Source organism: Silurus meridionalis, chromosome 25 (assembly GCF_014805685.1).
Source record: "Silurus meridionalis isolate SWU-2019-XX chromosome 25, ASM1480568v1, whole genome shotgun sequence".
Taxonomy (NCBI): Eukaryota; Metazoa; Chordata; class Actinopteri; order Siluriformes; family Siluridae; genus Silurus; species Silurus meridionalis.
The window spans coordinates 16,024,586-16,044,671 of record NC_060908.1 but is presented as its reverse complement, the minus strand read 5'-3'; the positions used below and the strand labels follow the sequence as shown (position 1 = coordinate 16,044,671).

Genomic DNA, 20,086 nt, shown 5'->3' with positions numbered 1-20,086 from the left:
TTTATAGCGTTTACTTCATAGCGTTCCGTATGAGTGAGATCCGTGAGGGACGTGTACAGAGTGTGTAGGCTGGTTAAAGTGCCATGTAATAATACTGAGAGACGAGATAAGTTCCACACACTCGCATGCCCTCAATCTACTGCATCTGACCTCGGCATTGCTGCAGAAAGAGCAAGAAAGAAGGAAAGAAAGAGAGAGAAAGACAGAAGGACAGAAACTGAGGTAGTGCCACAGCAGAGCCACCATTAAAGAGAGGGGGCGAGAGGAGGGAGCACTCACATGGAAATGATAAGAAGAGTAAATAAAAAGCTGTAAAGATAAAAAGGTATGGGAGGACGAGGGAGGTTTAAGCAAAACACACAGCCAGATAGCGTCCTCATCTAAATACTTTACTCTTCTGAGTTCATCTCCACTGGCTGGGAAAAAAGAACAGCGAATTCCTGTCGAGCCCAGACTGGATGCTCTTTATTCATTGGGTAAAAAAGGCTGCCAAGGAGGAAACAAATCAACCGCAGCTGTCCCAAATGCAAATGTCCTGTCACCTTGACTCAGTCGCACTGGACAAACATGTGGGGACACCCGCTGTCCTTCAGGATGGCTCCCACAAACTGCATGGAATGGTACGACTGTCATTTAGCTGACTGAGAACCAGAGGAGTACAATGGAATCCACTCTTTCTGATGATCCATGTGTGGGTTTTGTCAGGTTTGCAACAAATGATGTAAAATCATCGAAGCAAGTCCTACGATGGGTTAAGTCATGCATGCAGATACATTCTAAAATTCCTCTAGGGTACTGAGAAACCCTATATGAACACAGGCAGGTACTCCACTGGAAAGGTTGTGTGCTGATGTTGATGATGTGGCTCTCACCTCTCTTCATGGTACAGCCTTTATAAGGGCTTAGACACAATCCAAATCCCATCAAACCTCTCAAAACACACATTCCACAATTGATATTACATCTATGTACTCAACATAGTACACTACCCCACTGCACTCTTTTATCTACAGAGGAGGTTCTCTGAGGGAGTCCTACTCTGTCTGTGGAAGCCACCTCTGATCGATAGTGGAGTAACTGGCCTTATCCAAACAAATCTAATCAACACAAGAGCAATCTAGAGCAAACTTAATTGACACCGCCCAAGAATGGATGTGACCAGCCGGGGTGGAGATATATATATATATATATATATATATATATATATATATATATATATATATATATATATATAAAATCAACTTTAGAGAGAGAAAGCGAGAGATCAAGATCAAGCCTGTTGAGAAAATATATGAGTTACTACATTAAACGGGAAAAAAAAGAATGAAAACAACATAAAAACGTTGTGCTGTGCAGGACAGAATAAATCAAAATGAAAACACAGCTGTGTAAGCACTAATGGTATTCGAGCAGAATTTTAGTGGTAAAAGAAAATTCCAGAAACCGTATGTGGAGAATGATTCCTACAAGAAGATTCAAATGCATTCCATCTTTTAACCTGCTTGAGTAGACTTTTTCCCCTCTGCTATCTAAAGCCCTGACATTCTTTTCGTTGCGTTTCTGTTTCGCTTTTGTCCTGGGGGAAGGGAAGGGGGATCAATCGTCAGCCTATGAGAGATGATTCACGGGCTCGTAACGACGTTTTTAACCTTCCTGTTGTCCAGAAAAATCCAATGAAGACAACTCTGTCATTAACCCCCTGTGGATGGCCTGTGGTAGCAGGTAGATGTAGAACGGGGACGAAGGAGTGTACCTGTCCTCTGCAGCGGCCCAGGTGCACAGTGGGATATGCATTACATCATCGCTCCGACATCACTCTGTCCCTCTCAGCCCGCTCTGCCTTACACTGCCGCCTAACTGACATCTAAGGATATGACTGAGATTCACAGGCTGAGCTGTGGTAGAACACACACATGTACATATAAACACACACACACAAAGGCCAGATCTCAATCTTCTCAAAAGAGAGCTCTTCAAGTAGACAATGCAAAAAGAACCTTCATCAGTGCAGACTTTGGCCAGTTAATTATGTCATGATGAAAAAAGACAAATTTGCCATTTTAAAAAAGGTGGATTTTGATGGTTACTAAGGTTCTGAGGTTTGGACAGATGACATGGTGGAAAACATGAAAGGTTTGTGGACTGCATGACAAAGATAATAGGAAAAAGGGGCGACAGTAAGGAAAAGAAATTCTAATCCAACTGGCGAAACTGAACAAATCGGGTACATGTTCACTTTTGCAATCACTAAGCCGTGACCCTGTGGTTTTTTTGACAGGCGACTGCGCCATGACATTACCCCTCAATTGACCAGCAAAACTGTCCTGACCCTGCATCACACACGTTCACCAAATGTGCCAATAGTCCACATCATCGTTGCCAAATGCGGCACCGTCTCGACTCTTGGGCAGGAAGCGGATCTTTCGACCTGAACTTAAATGTCCGCTCATCTTGAAGCCTGTCCTTGTCTTATGCCATTTCCCCATCTCTCACTCTATACCGCCCTTGTGTCCTATTGTCTACCATTGCGGCCAATTCAGAATGGCAACGTCAAAGCAAGTGTTTGACCTTGGCATGTGTATAGAAATGGTGGACAACTTCACCCGCCTCTGTTCCTCTGCTCAATGACTTCATGCTCTGTCCCAGCTTAACAAATACCTTCTATGGTGAAACCTCACAGATGTTCCAGCTTGAAGGGGACATGTATTACCTGGGAGCAGAAAGCACCCTGAACCAGAGGCGAGAAAGGGAAGCCATCTTCCTTTAAGCTTCCCCCCCTCCTGTGTGTGTCGGTAATGAGAGGGGAGGTGTGAGGAGATGCACCGCATGAGTAACAGGTTTTTCTGCATCCTGCTCCAGTGTAACTACGGCAATCTGTTGCTGCGATTCATCAGGGACGTAACACAGTCGTACATGCATTCATAGAGTTGCGATTCTCTCTCACTCGCACACACACAGACACACACACTCTGTCTCTCAAACACACACATAGTCATACACACTCAAAGTGTCAAGGGAGTTTTGTTCAAGCACATGAGGGGGGTGGGTCAAGAGGGATTGCATTGTAGGCACCCCAACACACACACACACACACACACACACACACACACACAGTCCCCCAACATGTGAAAAGGGGGGACCCCTGTCCTGGACACTTGGCAAGGACAAACAAGCCACTTTGACTCATGGAATGAATTAACGACAAGAAAAGGAAAGCACGCACACGCGAACAAAAGAGACAAAAAAATGGTCAACCCATCCAGATATACAACCATATTCAACAAGTCAACAAAAGCCCGGGCTGGATGTGTGTGTCGCTCACCCATTGTGGCGAGCTGTGGTGCGGCTCTGCAGCAGCGCCGACGATGAGCATGAGAACGCGGCCGAGTTCGTCTTCAAGATGCCGAGAAAGAGCGTCAGAGAGTCCTCTTCTCCATACCTCTCCGCTGCACTCACTCTCTTTCTGATTGTGTGAGATCTTTACGTGGCTGCTGTACGTGTGCGTGTGTATGTACGTATGTGTGTATGTGTGTGTTGGAGGCAAAGGGGCTGTGTATTGTTCAAGTGGCGGTGGACTGAAGGAGGGAATCTTCCCACTGCATCACCCTCGCCGCTCTCTCTCATCCATATTCATGGAGAACTCCGGCGCTCTGCAGCATTGTACAGAGAGGCACCTAGCGTGTCCAATCACCCTGCACCCCTCCCCAACGTCAGACACACACACACACACACACACACACACACACACACACAGTCTTTCTTCTTCTTCACCCCCCTATTTGGCGCAGCAAAGCAAAAGACATAGCGCCCCACGCACGTTTGGGCGAACCATGGAAAGGTGGGATGGAGGGAAGGTTGTGGAGGTGGAGAAAGAGTGAGGGAGTGACCTTGTGTGAAGCGGCGAGTGAAAATGAAGGAGGCGGCGTGCACCTCGGGCGGCCATGTTGGAACGCGCGGACGGTGAAAGAAAGAACGAGGGAAAAATAAGGAAAAACAAAGACTTTGATGGAAAGTGGAGGAGTAAAGCAAAAGCAAAAGCAAATGAGAGAAGGAGAGATAAAACAGAAATGCAAAAAGAGAACTGGGAAAATGGTGCAACCAAAAGAAGTGGCACTGAGAGACGCGGAAACAGAAACGAGAATCTGCCGCAGAGAGTGTGGACAGACCAGTCGTTCCAATCACTGACTATAAATTCTACAGAGCTGTTCTGGCCAATGTGTTTGTGTGTGTGTGTGTGTGTGTGTGTGTGTGTGTGTGTGTGTGTGTAGTTCCTTGGGGGAGGGACATCGTTCCTTAACCCCCCACGGTCACTCCCAATTTGCATTGAAGCATTTTTCATCACACACTGACTAACTGTCTATACGGTGTGTGTGTGTGTGTGTGTGTGTGTGTGTGTGTGTGTGTGTGTGTGTGTTGCGCAGTGTGCGCGAGCAGGGCAGGATGTGCTAGAATTCTGTTCAAGCAAACCAATCACGTTTTGACTGGACTCTCACTTGAGCCCCTCCCCTCTCCACCACCTGCCCCATTCACAGTCTACTCACGTCACCATACACTGCAAGGGCACCTGTGTCCTTCTCTCTCTCTCTCTTTCTAACACACATACACACACACACAAAACACATGCGTGCTAATGCTCTCACACACTCGGAGCACCTGCGTTCTAACAAACCGAGGTACAGTTACCCACCGGCACAAACAACCTGGCCAAATGTGCCATTAGAATTATTAATGTAGCGTTTCAGCTGCATCTGCTATAAAACACACACACACACACACACACACACACACACACACACACACACACAAACACATCTGCCTCAGTAAGCCTGATAACGGAATGACTACAGGATCATTTGCATCGGTAGTCAATGAAATTCATTTGCACAACAGCAAATACAAATACAAGACAAAGCCCTGCGTCAACAGGCTCCTTCTGCCTCCGTTGCCAAAGATCAAAGGTTGCGTGAGAGAGATAACAGAAATCCATGCATTCCTTAACATGTACGTTATATATCACGCAGACTGATGGATAGAGATGTATGGACGGGTAGGTAAACAACCCACGACTACTACATGAGAAATCAAGCAGTGAGTAATGGAAATGATGCACTATGCCACATCTGCTTTGATTGCCCTTCTGTCCATTTTTTCCTATTCTTCTCTCGTGCATGATTGCACAGCGGCATCTATCAGACAAAACCTTTATCCTGTCCAATCATCGCAGCAGCGTTATCATGACAGTCTTGTTATGCGGCTCACCATGACTGCCATACACACACTTCAGCGAATGAATGCAAATTATCTCTTGAGATAAAAGAAATCGAAAACGGGGTGCTTCAGTATGTGACAAAGTTACTGTGGATTTCCTAGGAAATGTGCGGATGATTCCACATCCCACTAGTAAAAAAATTAAGGCGAACTTTACACAATTCACTGCTGAACCTGAAAATGAATAAAATGCTAATTTACCATGTTAAACAACTCCAAAAACTCAAACCCTTTCAATCCTTAGACAGGATTCTTCACCTGCATCCTACAGTCATCAGATGCGTGATTTGCCTGGAGTGATATATAATAATATAATTTGTCTATCATGACCGTGGTGCTGTTACCCCACATTGTGTAAGATGTGCTCTATGCAAATGTAGCCACCGAAATCCACAGGCCATAAAGGGTCATTTATATATCACGATGAGAGCTTATTATTGTCTCTCCTGCATGAGATACAATCAGCTGTACATCGGCTATATCGGGAGAAGATTGGTTTCCTTTTGTACCATTGGAATGAAGGATTTCTCCGTTGCAGCGGTGTGAGACAATTCCGCTGCGATGGACGTGACATTAATAACATCTCTGTTAGCATTGCTAGTTGCTATGGCAGCAATGAAGTGGAGGAAAAAAAAAGAGAGCTCATCGACGCTCCCGGGACGACACGACCCCACGGAATTGATGTTATGCTTTGAGAATCTATCTCTCCGTCTATCTACATCTACAACAGCACGAGTAATGATTTACCGCAGTACTTAATGAAACGTGGATGAATTATGGAGAATGAAGATGGAGGGAAAGGAATAAAAGGCTCAGACTGTGTGGTCAATGTCCTTCATCTGTAGCAGTCATTAAGAGTCATGGAACAGACTGTAGAAACCCATACATTCCTAAACAGTCTGTGAATATGAAGAAAATGAATCATGAAAAAACCTTATCATATGTCAGTAGACAAAACAGATCTGCAGTAAATAACATTCAATTAGCAGCGCCGCCATTTTCCAAAATCAACCAAAGAGCCTGCAACTTGCTCAAAAGACCACGGATTGTGACTTCACATTCAACTGTACACATTTCTCACAATTTGAAAGTAATTTAGTATAAAAGTATACTGCCATGAAACCAACATCCTTTCCTGTTCAGTGAAAAGTTCTCTGTTCTCCTCATCCTCGAACCTGTAAAAGGATTAAAATAATGATTCGAGTATTCCGTTTTCTGCGTATCGTCAAAACAAACGCACACAGACGTTACATCACGGCTGAAATACCTCAATTTGTTTGCTTGTTGTCAAACAGAAGTCAGATACTGTAGATAAAAATGTTGTCTAGTGTCCTTCAGCAGGGACACAATAAGTCCTGATTGTCAGACACGCTGGATGTCTCGGAATTAAACAAACAGGACTACAAACTTTCTTTCTTTTCAACAGTGAAGAAGACTTTCCATGGGTGGTATCAGTCGGAGCTGTGTGTGTGTGTGTGTGTGTGTGTGTGTGTGTGTGTGTGTGTGTGTGTGTGTGTGTGTGTGTGTGTTTGCATTAGCCGCATTCTTGTTGGACATTCTGAAAAGATGTTGCTACAGTCACACAAAAGAATGGCTCTGGGTTCATGGGACAGCTGCACTTCTTCTCGCACACACACACATACACACGTCTTCTCAGTGGGCTGCCATTCTGCTAAATATTTACATATTTACATAAACATACTGTTGATCTGACACTTGACTGCCACTATGCCTACAGCATGTTACTAACACAGCTAATAAAATGGTGTGTGTTGCTTTTGCTATTAAACGAGCTAAACAACTTCAACCGCCTTAAAAGATACATGTCCTCATTTGGCTGCAGCTTTTATCCACTGTGGCTTACAGTCAGTGCAGGATGCAACCGAGAAGTTGAGGATAAAAGGTTTTGTCCAAAGACCCAACAGTGGCATCCTGGCAGCACAACAAGCTGAACGCGCTGCCTTTTGAATCTGAATGCCGTAACGGACAAGTCATTACCCTTTCGTGAATCCATCACTAAAACGATTCCCCCTGCTACAGTAAATATTTGTCAAGTGGAATAGTAGAAAAGTAGAAGGTCAGAATTATTACTGCTCTCAGGTTTCTAAGAAACAATCATGTGATATGTTTTATTAACATTTCACTTTTAAAACACACCTGCCACCGGAGAAGATCTCCAAGGGTCCACTTTGCGTTAGAAGTCATTGTTCGTCTAAACACATCATACACTGGGTGTTTCACACATTTGAATCAAACGTAACAACTAAAAAAAAAAAAAAAAAAAACATTCAAATTAGGCATAAATCCACTGCAAGGCATCAGACACATACCTCTACAGAGTCTGATCTTTACCTCAGCAGAACGTGTGCGTACACAGCCTATGGGATCCTAATGAGCTACTAATGAAGCCTGAGGAGGAGGAGGAAGGCTTTTGTGTTACTCGCATTCGTTACCACGTGTGAATGGGGTTCGCCTTCAGCAGCTGCTTTGAGCTTTAAGCGCTTCGTTCATTTTCCGCTCAATTTAGCCCGATCCCTGCAAAGAAGGCCGGCTCGTGAGAAGAGCCGAGAGCGAGCGAGGACGAATGAGAGAGAGATGGATCAAGAGAATGATAATCGGGTTTTCATGTTTTACAAACTTTTCTCCGACACCTTCACTCTTCTCTGCTTACACTTACACAGATATAGAAATATACCCATACGTTTAGCCACAACCTGCTCTGAGACTGCGTGTCTATTGGGTTGATATTCAACTGAAACACATTAAACCTGACATTTTGTGTTATTAATATCTAAAATGTGTGATGGTGTTTTGACATGCGATTGCATCAAAATATTCCCTGTGCAGCTTTAATACACATCTATAAATATGTTATATTGATATTAGAACGTAAAACACATTGCGATAGCCTTCCTTTTACACTACCTACAGCACTGTTTAGGGCTTTTTTGTTATTTAAAAAAAATGTCAACTATTTATTAATAAATCCAATTAAATTCTTAGAATAAAATAGCCATGAACTGTACCTTTCCACCATTGCTGAGGTCCTGCCCTCATGAATATCTCACCTGGTCTTGTGAATACCATGACTAATGCAAATTAACCATAATTTTAAATATAAATATTTTTCAAGTAAAAGAAGTACTAAAGGTACTTGTGTATGTTTGGAATAAGGGTAGGGTTTAGTACCCTTTTTCTCTGTAGGTAAAATAATGAACACTGGTTAAACTGGTTGCAAATGGGGACCTTTTTGGATTTTAGATGTGGATGCTGTGCAAAAAACACACATTTGAGAGACATGTGCATGTTCCTTTCATTTATGTGCAACAAACTTAGTGATATAAAGTATAAATATTTCCTTTTTCCAAACAAATATATGAATGTACTGATGTTCCACTTTTTTAAGTCATTGTAAAATCCTGCCTTGGCATGAATAACAGCTTTACACACACATCCACACAGTTCTTCAAACATTCAGCTGAAATACTTTGCCATGAACCTCATAAAACGTTCCAAATGTGTTCTTCACTAGTTGGACCTTTTTTTTCTCTGACCTTGCAATCCAGTTCCTCCTGGAGTGGTTCAACAGGATTTGGGTGCAGTGACTGGGCATGATAGATAACACTCCAGCTGACTGTTTGCTCTCTAAATAAGACAGAATTGCATGGCATTCGAGTATGGAATGGTAGCCATGTTGGTTCAGTATTCCTTTCACCCGGAATATGTCTCCAACCTTCCCTGCTCCAAAACAACCACAAACCAGCGAGCGTCCACCTCCATGTTTGATTGTGGGGGTGAGGCAGTCTGTTCTCTGTCTAACATCATTTCTTCTTTTAGAGACGAAAATGTCACATTTGAACTCATCTCAAGTGCACAGAACTTTCTAGAACGTTCTACCACTCATTCACAGCTTGTGTTTTCCAGAGAAACAAAAATAACATGCATGCAAGAAAAAAAGATATCGTTTACACCTGGAGAAAAGGGTACTAACCTGTACCTTACCTCATTCCAGGTAAAGTCTCCTCAAACTTCTCATACCTATGCATCTTTTAACTGAAAGATTTGTATGTAGTGTCCATTTAAAACTGTTACTAAAACAATCATATTTATACTGTACGCCTGTGTAAACACATACTTATTTACATATATATATCATAGTGGACCTGTTGGTACCAGCACAGTTAAATAAAGTATCATTTATTTAATAATGATTCATTTATATACAAAATGAAACTAGTAGGTACCTGCTGTAACAGTTGACTCAGGATGGAGTCAGTTGATGAGTGCGGACTCCACAATCGACCATAAATCAATTAGTATAATTAGTACCACGTTAAGGAACCGTATGTCTCGCGTGACGTAAAATGTCCGAACTGTCGCAAAATAATGGAACATTTTGTGCAATTAAAGTGGTCTGAGTGGTGCCGCACTTACCTCCCGTGTTTGTGCGCTTGTTGCTCCCCGCCTCAGTCGGTGTCTCCAGCGGTCGCTTGCGGGAATCCGGCGCCTCGGGCTCCGCGTGCGAGGGCGGCGGCAGCGGGACCTCGTGCTGCTCCTGATCCGAGAGCACCGTCCCCGTTATCCCGTTCTGCTGAAGCGCCCCGCCGGCCATCATTTCCCACCGGAGGGAAGATGGTGACTTAAAAGATGTCGCGTGTTTCTATATAATATTTAGTATTGTTATTTTTTGGTTCTATATCTATATATAATTTGACCACCCTATAACCCTGTCCTGTTCCTCCTCCTCAGGGTCTAAGCCTGGGGGTAAAACCTAAACTGGCTCAATCCCAGCAAAGCGCGCTCCAGACTCCGACACCTGAGCCGCTTCAAGCCCGAACCCGGCCCACTCCCTCAGCACGGGGCAGCCTCCGTGCAGCTGCGGTGCGTCCTGCTCGATCACAAGCGCAGGAACTCTGCTGGTGGTTTGGGTTTTCTTTTTATGGACATTTCTTGTGGCATTTTCTTTCCTCTCACAGAATCTGAAAAAGCCTGAGTTCTGAGGTAAGTTTTGGGTTTGAGTGAATAAAAAAACGGTACTAAACAGCAGTCCAGCCGGTGTGTAGGTCGTTTTTATGTCAGTATTTGTGGAGAAAAGTCTGAGCTAATTCGCTAATTTACCTCAGGAATACCGTTCGTAGCGCGAGCTCAAAGTTGGACACTGAGGCGAGAGAAGTGCGGATAACTTTTACACACGAAAAAAACAAATGTCAGAATTTACCCAGTTTTACGTGTTTTAAGTTGATCCTGACCACGGAAACACCTCAGACTCGTAGATTCGCTCTGAACCCCGGAGGAGTTTTTAATTTTTATCACAGAAATTATTATTATTATTATTATTATTATTATTTTTACTGTAATTCCGTTACTTCACATCAGCGCTCGAGCGCCACTCGCCGCGAGCGCGCGCGCGCCACCCCAACGATTTATCAGCAGCGAGAGCGCGGGAATGCGCGTGACGTCACGCACGAGCGCTTCGACGCTCAAAAAGCTGACGGGTCTAAAATTTGACAATCTGCATGAAATTTTTATCCACTTGCTGTAACAAAACAAACAAAACAAACAAACAAAAAAACTACCAAAACTTTCACACTGGTGTTTTTGTGTGTATATATATTTTTTGTATATATATTGTGGATTTTGTTTAGTTCAAAAATTTACTTGCAGTTCTGCCATAATTGAGTTATTTATTTAAATATATATCGTAGAATTTTTTTTTTTTTTTCAGATTTTATTAATTCTTTGCATATTCAGAAATTATTATTCTGTATATTGTGTATTGGTTTTTATATTTTTTCCCAAAAATATGTACTTGTATTATTGCCCTAATTAATTATTTTCAACTTATATTGTGGATTTTATTTGTTTCCAGCTTTTTTAAAACAAATATTTATTTGCATTTCTGCCCTAATCTATTCTTTTTTTTTAATGCACTGACTGTAGTCCTTTACAATTAGAAAAACAAATTCTTATTATTATTAATTGTTGTATCAAATCATTTAGAAACATTTATATTTTAATTGATTTATTTATTTCATTAGTTTTACTTTAAACAAGGAAATCAGAGTAAATAGGGCTTTGCTCAAATTTACATCAGATTAGTGTCATTAACAAAACACAAAAAAAGCAATAAAAATATCTGCACATACGCAGCGTTCAGTCCGTCTGAATCCATTCCTGGTGCATTTTCTTTTATGGTGCAATTTTTTTCCTCCAGATGAGGACATGCAGCAATCACGCTCCAAACACAAGATCATCTCCGTATGCTGGTCTCAGTATGGCTCAAACCAAACTCGCATGATTTCACTGCAGCAAGAAATCAATTCGATCCTAAATCTGCCCAAATACAGGAGGTAACCCAAATATTTGGGTCATGGACCACATTGTTCTGTACGTTAAAATTGGCAGGACGTAAAAAGGTGCTTTGAAAAACAAAAATATTTGAAACTAGAAGCTTTATAATTATTTTGCATTGTGCTGAATGAGTTTAACATTCTTGTGTGGTTTTAACTTTTTCCCACGTTCCTCATGTTCTTGAAGCTTGTGGTTAATGCACAGGCACTGAGAATACACACCAAACCAAACTGTGAACCAAAACCAAACAGGTCAATCAGACTCAGATGCAGAAATCAGACTAAAGAACCCAAAATCTAGGAGTATTAAAGTACCAAAATATGAACAGTGTAATTCACAAAACAAAAGACAATATCTGTCACCAAACTAATAAAACTAAACAATTTCTTTTTATAAATTGTTATATAAATGATACATATTACATTAAAGCTTTGAACCTGGATGGTTATTAATAATAAAGTAAAAAGTGTTTTAAAGATTCACCCTGTAGCACCCAAAACAACCAAACTCACCATTTCAGCTTAGCTTTTTACAAAACTGTTTTTTTTTTTTTTATTTAATTTGATTTCGTATTTTTAAAACTTATTATACCCAAAACTAGAATCCCAATGTAGTAGCAGATGCTGGTTCCCTGTAAACATTTTATACAATTCCTATCAATTCTTTTGGATATTCAGTCAGTAATTTCCAAAGATTAAAGCATCCTGGATGAAAATTATTGACATGCTGATGAATGGTTCTGTGTTACATGGTGATACTGGACACATACGATGTCGGAGTCACACATTCTTTAGAACATCATCATCAAGTAAAGCTGATATGAAAATACACACACATGGTGAAATTGTGACACTAGAACTGAACAAAAAAAACAAAACACCGATGTTGTCGGCTGAGAAAGTGGTCCGAGTGCCGTGGTGCGATTCCGGGGGCCAAACAGGCCCCCTGGAACAGGTGCGTTTTCCTTTCAGAAAGGACTGCTGCTGCGGCTGAGAGCCTCCTGAGCTCCTTTTAGCATTTCTTTCTTCACACACTTCCAGAAACCAGACACGCCCTGCTGAGATTGAACCTGTCAGAAACACAATCATGCAAAATCATGTAGTTGCACAAACTGTGAAAGAACAACAAAAATACAATTGAATCAGTAACAAAAATACAATTGTTTAGGTTCCATCCCTCACCCTGAGACCTCGCAGCATTCGGTCCTTCATCACGGCGATGAACTCTTCGTGGCTGAGACAGTTGTCTCCGTCTAGGTCGAAGATCTGGAATACCGTATCGAGGATGTTCTCAGAGAGCTCTTGTCCGGTGGCGATTTTCACGGCTCTCTTAAACTGAGCTGCAATAAATGCGGAAGGAAGCTGTGTTACAGCGGCGTAACGGAAGATCTGGGCAATATCACACGGTCATAATATTGATATATGACCAGTTAAAATGAGCTCATGATCTTATTATATCGCAGTAATTACGTGAGGATCGCACTGTAAAGATGTCGCAATATCAAGACAATATTATTTCCTTGTAAAAAGACAATCAGAGGTCATATTTCCATGAAATGCTATTAGAGTTCCAAAATCTTGACAAAAGCACCGTTCACAAGGCAAAACGTTTGAATGCTACGGAAAGGCTAACTTTAGTAATAAATGTTTATAACGATTTATTAACTTCTAATTAAAGTGAGAGGTGTTACCCATTCCAATTGGTCTGTTAGCATCGGAGATCATCTTCACCGAAATGGAGAAGTCCTCCAGGTTGTTGGTGAAGAGACAGAAGGCTTTAAATTCCTCAAAGTTGATGCTCTAAACAGAAAGAAGATGAGACAGAGACCCACAAGACAAACGTCTTTACCTCAGAGCGTCTTATAAACGGATATTGCATTGAAAACATTACACAATTCCAGAGTAACTTCCCCAACGCTAAAACCCTTACCTGTCCTGTCGGGATTCTTTTCCTCAGGTTCTCCAAGTACTCAGTGTTGTTTTCTTCATTGGTGTAGTGCAGCAGCCAATCAGCAAAATCCTCCCTCCTCATTGTGTCCATGCCTTTGGAGAACTGCAGAAACTCCATCTCCTGCACCTCTGCCTGGAGATCCACCATGAACCTGCACACAGCGGCAAAAAATACACACACTCAACACGCAGCTACACAAGGAACCAGTGTTCGTGGATTTAAACATTTTCAGGTCAATATCCTATTTTACATAAATCCCATTAAAGGGACGACATCCTAAAAACTTTAACAACATAAAATCTTTAAAAAGTGCATTAATCAGCCAGCTGACTAATCAATATATTAACAATAAAATTGTGTTAATTATTATTTATTACTACTATTAAATAGCACAAAATGCACACTCTACAAGGACAAAAAGAATTGGAACACCTGACTTTTCCACCTGTATGTTTGCAAGTAATCTTTGGATCCTGTACCATGAAATTTTTGCTTTCACCTTTTCCAGCATGACAATGCCCCTGTGCATAAAGCCAGCTCCATAAAGATCTGCTCTTCATGGTTCGGAACGGAAGTTCTCCTGCTATAGTGCTCCAAACCTATTATACACCTTTGAGGGTAAATGTGAATGCTGACTGCACCCCGGGCCTCCTCACCTCACCTACATCAATACCTGACTTTAATAACACCCTTTCAGCTGAATGAATCTCCACAAATCTCCTCAAGCACACACACTCCAAAATCTAGTGGCAGAAGAGTGAAGCTAATCAGAAGAGCAAAAGGAGAATAAATGTGGAATGGGATGCGAAGCATATAGCAATCCTATGCTCAGGTGTCCACAAACGTTTGTCCATATAGTGTATATTATATAATATGGGGTTGTTGAATGTTAGATTAAGATGTCAGATGTTTGATACAAGGTAAAAAACAAATCAATTCCAACCAATAATCAGGAAATTTGGTAATATTAATAACAATAGCGTGTTCAAAAACATAAGACTCTTTAGAAAAGAACACACCTACAAAACTCTTTGTACTGCAGTTTATTTTGTCCCTTACGGCCAAAAAAGAAGGCTTGCAGCGTGGTGCTTGGCTCACTGACGTCCTCCAAGCCTGCTGTCTGAAAAAATAAACCAGTAGAATAACGAACTCACACACACATTACACATCACTTCATCCCCTAACACACTCGATAGAGCCTATAACAAGATATTTGGTGTGTGTGGTGTGATTGCTTAATTTAAATATATTTAAAGAAAGAAATAATTTAAACGGGTTCTTTGGACTAATTGACCGTACAGCAGACTGCTGTTATTTGTTACTAAGCAACCACAAAGCGTGAACTACGGCGTGCTGAAGATGTCGGAAAATGAATGGACAAACCACTGACATTGGAGACTCCTTCCATAAAAAACACTAACCAATGATGGAATCCGTTTTGAAAATATCCTCTCTAAAGCCTGAATAACGACAAGTTTTGTTAAGTCGTAACGCTATCCATTAAAATCTTCACTCATTTACTGATATTTGATAAGAAAATGACAAAACCTTTCATCAGAACGGTTGTTTGGAAAAATTTGACAATGACGACGACAAACACACACTCACCTCTGCCACATCTTTAGCCACCTTCCGTTGACTGATGATTTTCTTCAGCTTTGGAACAAAGACATCGGGTTATTTTTTTTTACATCGTGGGACATTTTGTAAATAATTTTCTAACGTCTGCAGATCAGGGACGGGGAAGCCTTCGGCTGGTTGGAGTCCATGCTGCTGCAATGTTTGTTTTGTTTTTTCTCCTCCGCTACTGGGCCTCATTAGAGCGAGAACACTAACATTAATCAACCCGTTAGCTAATGATGAGCATTTATTGTGCTGTGGCGCTCCAGCACCGAGGCGCTTCCCCACTTCCTGCTGCAGACTTTTGACTGAATCAGCACAACACTACTCTGAAATCCAGTCAGCATGCCAGAGTACGTACCTCTGGTCCGTCTGATGCGTCCAGGGAACAGCGTTAAAAAGAGACAAGGCAGCGTCAGTTGCCTACATTACCAACAATTCTGCATTCCTCACCATTCCAAGCAGCTTTAGCGCATTTTCTGGACTATGCATTATCAAGAATTTGTGCCAACTCAGAAGCTAGAAATCTGGATTACATCATTGCGGGGAAATGGGGGGCCTCCATTGAAGTGTCTGCTTTGTTAGCAACAATTTTACCAGCTAACATCAGTGATGCAGATTTTGCTGAACTGACTTTACTGGTGGGTGGAGACAGCAGTTTATTGATTTCTGTGCATGCTGGTATTGAATAGCTAAGAGCTAAGTTAGATCATTTAAAGATATCCTCAAAGGAAACGTTTCTTCAGCCAATCAAGTCGTCAGATCAACGAGAAAATAGTGTTGTTGAGGAGCTAGCTAACAAAATGGCTTGAACGTTAATTACACTAAGCCTGGATAAATTTACACACACACACACACACACACACACACACACACACACACACACACACACACACTGCAGCATTTCAGCTATACTCCTCTGGCATATTCCTTAGTTGAATTTTTGTCCTTTTAGTGTTGCTGTTGTTCGGCATTTTAAATTATTTCCTGCACTGATACATGGCAGAGTTTAATCCCGCCAAGACAGGTGTGTGTGATCGATCCTGTACATACAAAGAAATAAGCACCCGACTTCCCCAGACAGATCCAACGATTCTCACCAATCGAGTGTGTCATAATCCAGAAAATACCGTAAACACTTTAATCAACCGGTTTACCTCCAATCAAACAACCATGTCCAGTTCTCATTAACGGCACGTTCGTACAATGCTACACATTTTTTCTGCCCTTTTTTTTTTTATTTTTTAACAAAACCAACAGATTGTAACATTTTCCACATGCTAACAATGCTAATGCTGCTTCCCTTCAAACCAGGCTCTTAAAGAGACAGCATGCTCAGGGGAAAAAAAAGAATAAATCACCCCCTGGTTATCACCATGGAGACCAAGAACATGGGGAGAATGTCTTTCTGATATCGAGAAGTCAGAGCACCGTTGAGCCAAAAAAAAAAAAAGAGACTAACGTATAAATATAGAGCAAATATTACATCAAATTCGGACAAAAGTATTGGGACACCTGACCTTTTCAGCCATATGAAGTTCTTTTCCAAACTGTTACCACAAAGTTGGAAACACACAGATGTTCAAAAAGCACATGTTCAGGTCAGGTGTCCACAAACATTTGTCTGCATAATATATAGTTGTTTAATCATTATTATTATTGTTATTTCTACGAAGCGAGCTACTAAAACAATACGAGATTCAGTAGTTCACCTTCTCAAACTCTTTCTTGTCCACCTGCTCGTTGCTGTCGATGTCGAGCATTTTGAAAGCGATGTTGAATCCCGTGTGTGGCTCTGAAATCACAGCACAGTGTTGGTTAGAACAATTCCCTCGAGACTCCATCAGTTAACAATGAATTAATATCCGGTGATGAGGACGAGTTCCCGTTTGAGTCTGGTTCCTCTTAAGGTTTCTTCCCTAAAACTTCACGTCTGTTTTTAATGCAACATCTCGGTTTCTTTTACCGACATGGAGATGTTATGCTGCCGAAAAGCTGGTGGACGAGAAGAAACGAGAAGAATGAGGAGGACTCAACTTACTGGTGAGGATGGTCAGCAGGAACAGGTATTCGGTGTAGGAGATCAGCCCTGTAAACACACCACAAACAGAGTAAAGAGAGGAAACAAGACAAGTGCAGTGGAAATCTAAGAGTGAGTATGTACGTGTGTACCGTTGTCTCCAATTCCTCTGAACAGGTTGCTTCCTGCCTTGGCTTTGGATGCCACTGTCAGCATCTTCTCCATTTCCTGTAGAACAGCCAATCACAATTATTATCCCAAAAACCCAAGCTCATGTGTTGAGCTCAATGGTTTAGATGTTGAGTTTAAATTTCAGCACCACCATGTTGCTACTGTTGGGCCCCTGAGCAAGGCCCTTAAACCTCAACTGCTCAGTTATATACATGAGATCATTGGAATGGTGTCTGCCAAATGCCATAAATATATTTGCAAATGTTCGATTGTGTAATGATTATGAGGAAGGTTTCATTTTGTTGTTTTTGGTGAAGTGACACTAAACTAAAAAAAACAACTGAACTCCAAGATGATTGGTTACACTCACCATGTTGGTCAGGTGCCTCTTGTGCAGTTTATCTGAATGGGAATAAAAAGAAATAGCGATGAGACACTTTAAACAAAGCGTTTTCTCTCTGATCTCTGATATAAACGACATTTTAGAGAGTGCTGAGAACGATCCCATTCCTTCCACTGTTAGCTAGCGCTAGCACTAGCAAAGTTTCACCGTTAGCGGAACTGAACTAGCCTACAAACATATGCACTACATTCACAAATCCTACTTCTACAACAGTAACATGGAAATGGTAATATCTCAGGCAATAAGTTGCAATAATAATAATAGTTTCATGTGCAATATCTTGTATAACCATCACTTTTCTGCCACCTGTTTCACTGCAGCTACACATTTCATTTCATTTAATTTATACCCTCATATGTAGATTTATTTAAAGTTTTCTTTTTATTATTTAAATTTAATCGTTATTTAAATTTTACTGTAAGCAAATGTAACCCAACAATACAATAAAGTTTTCTGATTCTGATATCTGAACTGTATTGGCAACAAAAACACATTAAAAAGACTTTTCCTTGCTTCATCCCGCATCTTTCCACCACGTGAGAATGAAAACTCAGGCTTTGATCTTATTCACAGAGCAAAAACACACAAAGAAACGAGGAGAAAACACACTATATTGAGTTAACGACTAAAACAATGGCAATTTTATTTGAAGGAAACCCTGTCTGAATTGTGAAGGATGATCTGACCTACAACTCACCTGCTCATCTGCCAACTCATCTGCCAACTCATCTCGTGACGTGTGTTTATTCACGTGCATTAACCCATAAAACTGTGGTTCATATATTACATACCAGCCTGAGGGGCCATTTCTGCCTGACAGATTCACACTGTATATGTTTATTACACGTAGTGAGTGAGTGTGTGTGTGTGTGTGTGTGTGTGTGTGTGTGTGTGTGGGCACAGCTGGACATTTTATTACCTTTGCACTGGACACACTTTGGCAATTAGCTAACAAACATGCCTGTGAATGAGCTTGGAGAATACAGTAATGAAAGAAGTGTGTGTCTCACGTTCTGCATGCTCCAGCAGGATGGAGTACAGGAAGTCTCTGGGCGTCATATACGGCTCCAACTCATAAATCACAGAGGCAAACTGGTTGAAGCGCAAACGGCGCATCGACACTGCCGGAGTACGGGCGTCATCATCCTGAAAAACACACGTCACACGTGAGCTTGGCCATCACATCCAAATGCAACGCTGTAGAAACGTAAGCAAACACACATATATATGAAACCCAAACGAGATGCATAAAAGCTGCAAAACCTGAGCATAAGATTTCTTCTTTTGAACATTCAATTCCACACTGAGTCCCCATTTCCTGTTATAAGAACCCCCACTCTCCTGGGAAGATGTTCCACTAGGTTTTGTGAAGATTCATTGAGACACAAGGGTGTTAGTACAGCCAGGTACTGATGAAGGTGAGGTGAGGAGGCCTGGGGTGCAGTCAGCGTGAAGACAGAATTGGAGCTCTATAGGAGATCTTCCACACAGTTCCAACCCATGTAAGGAATTGTCATGCTGGAACAGGGTTGGCTCTCCATGTTCAAATGTCTTGTTTTTACATTTATAGAACACCAACTTTGAGGAAGAACCACATATGCCTGGAAGAGTCCAAATACTTTTGTCTATAAAATACATGCATATGCGTGATGGCATCAACCATGTGTTTGTAGCGCTATTGTTTACCAAGTACCGCGATATACCGGAAATCGTGTTGTTTGTATCGCGATCATACCGTGTCCGTGATATTGGTCCAGCCTTAACTTCAATCATGAATCTCAGGGAGTGGTTTGGATACACTGTGCACTATATAATAAGTACTTATGGGGTAAATTAGCAGTTTCCTGGTTGTTTTATAATTAAATACCCCTCCGCCCCTTACCACGGTCTCTTTGGCGTACACGGCCGGGTGAAAACATTTCCAGCGCGGCTCTCGGTAATAGCGGAGAACCCCGCCGGCTACCAGGCAGCCCAACACCGCGCCTCTTACCGCCGGCTTCAGCGGGACCTTACTGCCCAGGCTCCAGGAACCCCTGAACAAGTTCCGCAAACTCGCCCCGAATCTGCCCCACGTCGCCATTTCACTGAACAGGAAGTTTGGATCACTTTTTACTCGCAATGCTGTCAAAAAGAAGGGGATCTGGCGCCATCTGCCGGTTTTTAAAACTTGATTCTGATTGGTCAGGAACACCCCACTCAAACACCACTCGTTTACCTTGTCCAAGCTGCATGTCAGCTGTCTTCTCAATTTGAATACAATGAAGAACACACCTTATGAAACATATGAAATGTAAGCCATGTGG

The 20,086-nt window shown here is 41.8% G+C and overlaps 2 protein-coding genes across 3 annotated transcripts in view; both read right to left on the bottom strand.

The window, feature by feature from the left end:
* The window catches only part of nova1 (NOVA alternative splicing regulator 1), a 31,929-nt gene extending 21,005 nt beyond the window's left edge, over window positions 1-10,924 (bottom strand). The window contains exon 1 of one of the 2 annotated variants that reach the window (XM_046839467.1): window positions 9,703-10,924. In XM_046839467.1, the coding sequence (XP_046695423.1) occupies window positions 9,703-9,883 (181 nt within the window). In that variant the 5' untranslated portion in view covers window positions 9,884-10,924. Of the gene's footprint in view, window positions 1-3,322; window positions 4,023-9,702 lie in introns of those variants that run through there. The other variant, XM_046839468.1, reaches the window with a different exon arrangement.
* Window positions 10,925-11,273: 349 nt separating this feature from the next.
* micu2 (mitochondrial calcium uptake 2) lies at window positions 11,274-19,904 on the bottom strand. Its single transcript, XM_046839486.1, has 12 exons — window positions 19,666-19,904; window positions 18,794-18,929; window positions 17,751-17,782; window positions 17,362-17,437; window positions 17,231-17,278; window positions 16,902-16,984; window positions 15,178-15,225; window positions 14,589-14,689; window positions 13,549-13,720; window positions 13,310-13,418; window positions 12,801-12,958; window positions 11,274-12,688 (listed from the first exon to the last, which is right to left on the bottom strand). Exons 1-12 carry the CDS (start codon window positions 19,861-19,863, stop codon window positions 12,587-12,589), a joined length of 1,263 nt encoding a protein of 420 aa, XP_046695442.1. The 5' UTR covers window positions 19,864-19,904; the 3' UTR covers window positions 11,274-12,586.
* Between the last annotated feature and the right edge of the window lie 182 nt (window positions 19,905-20,086).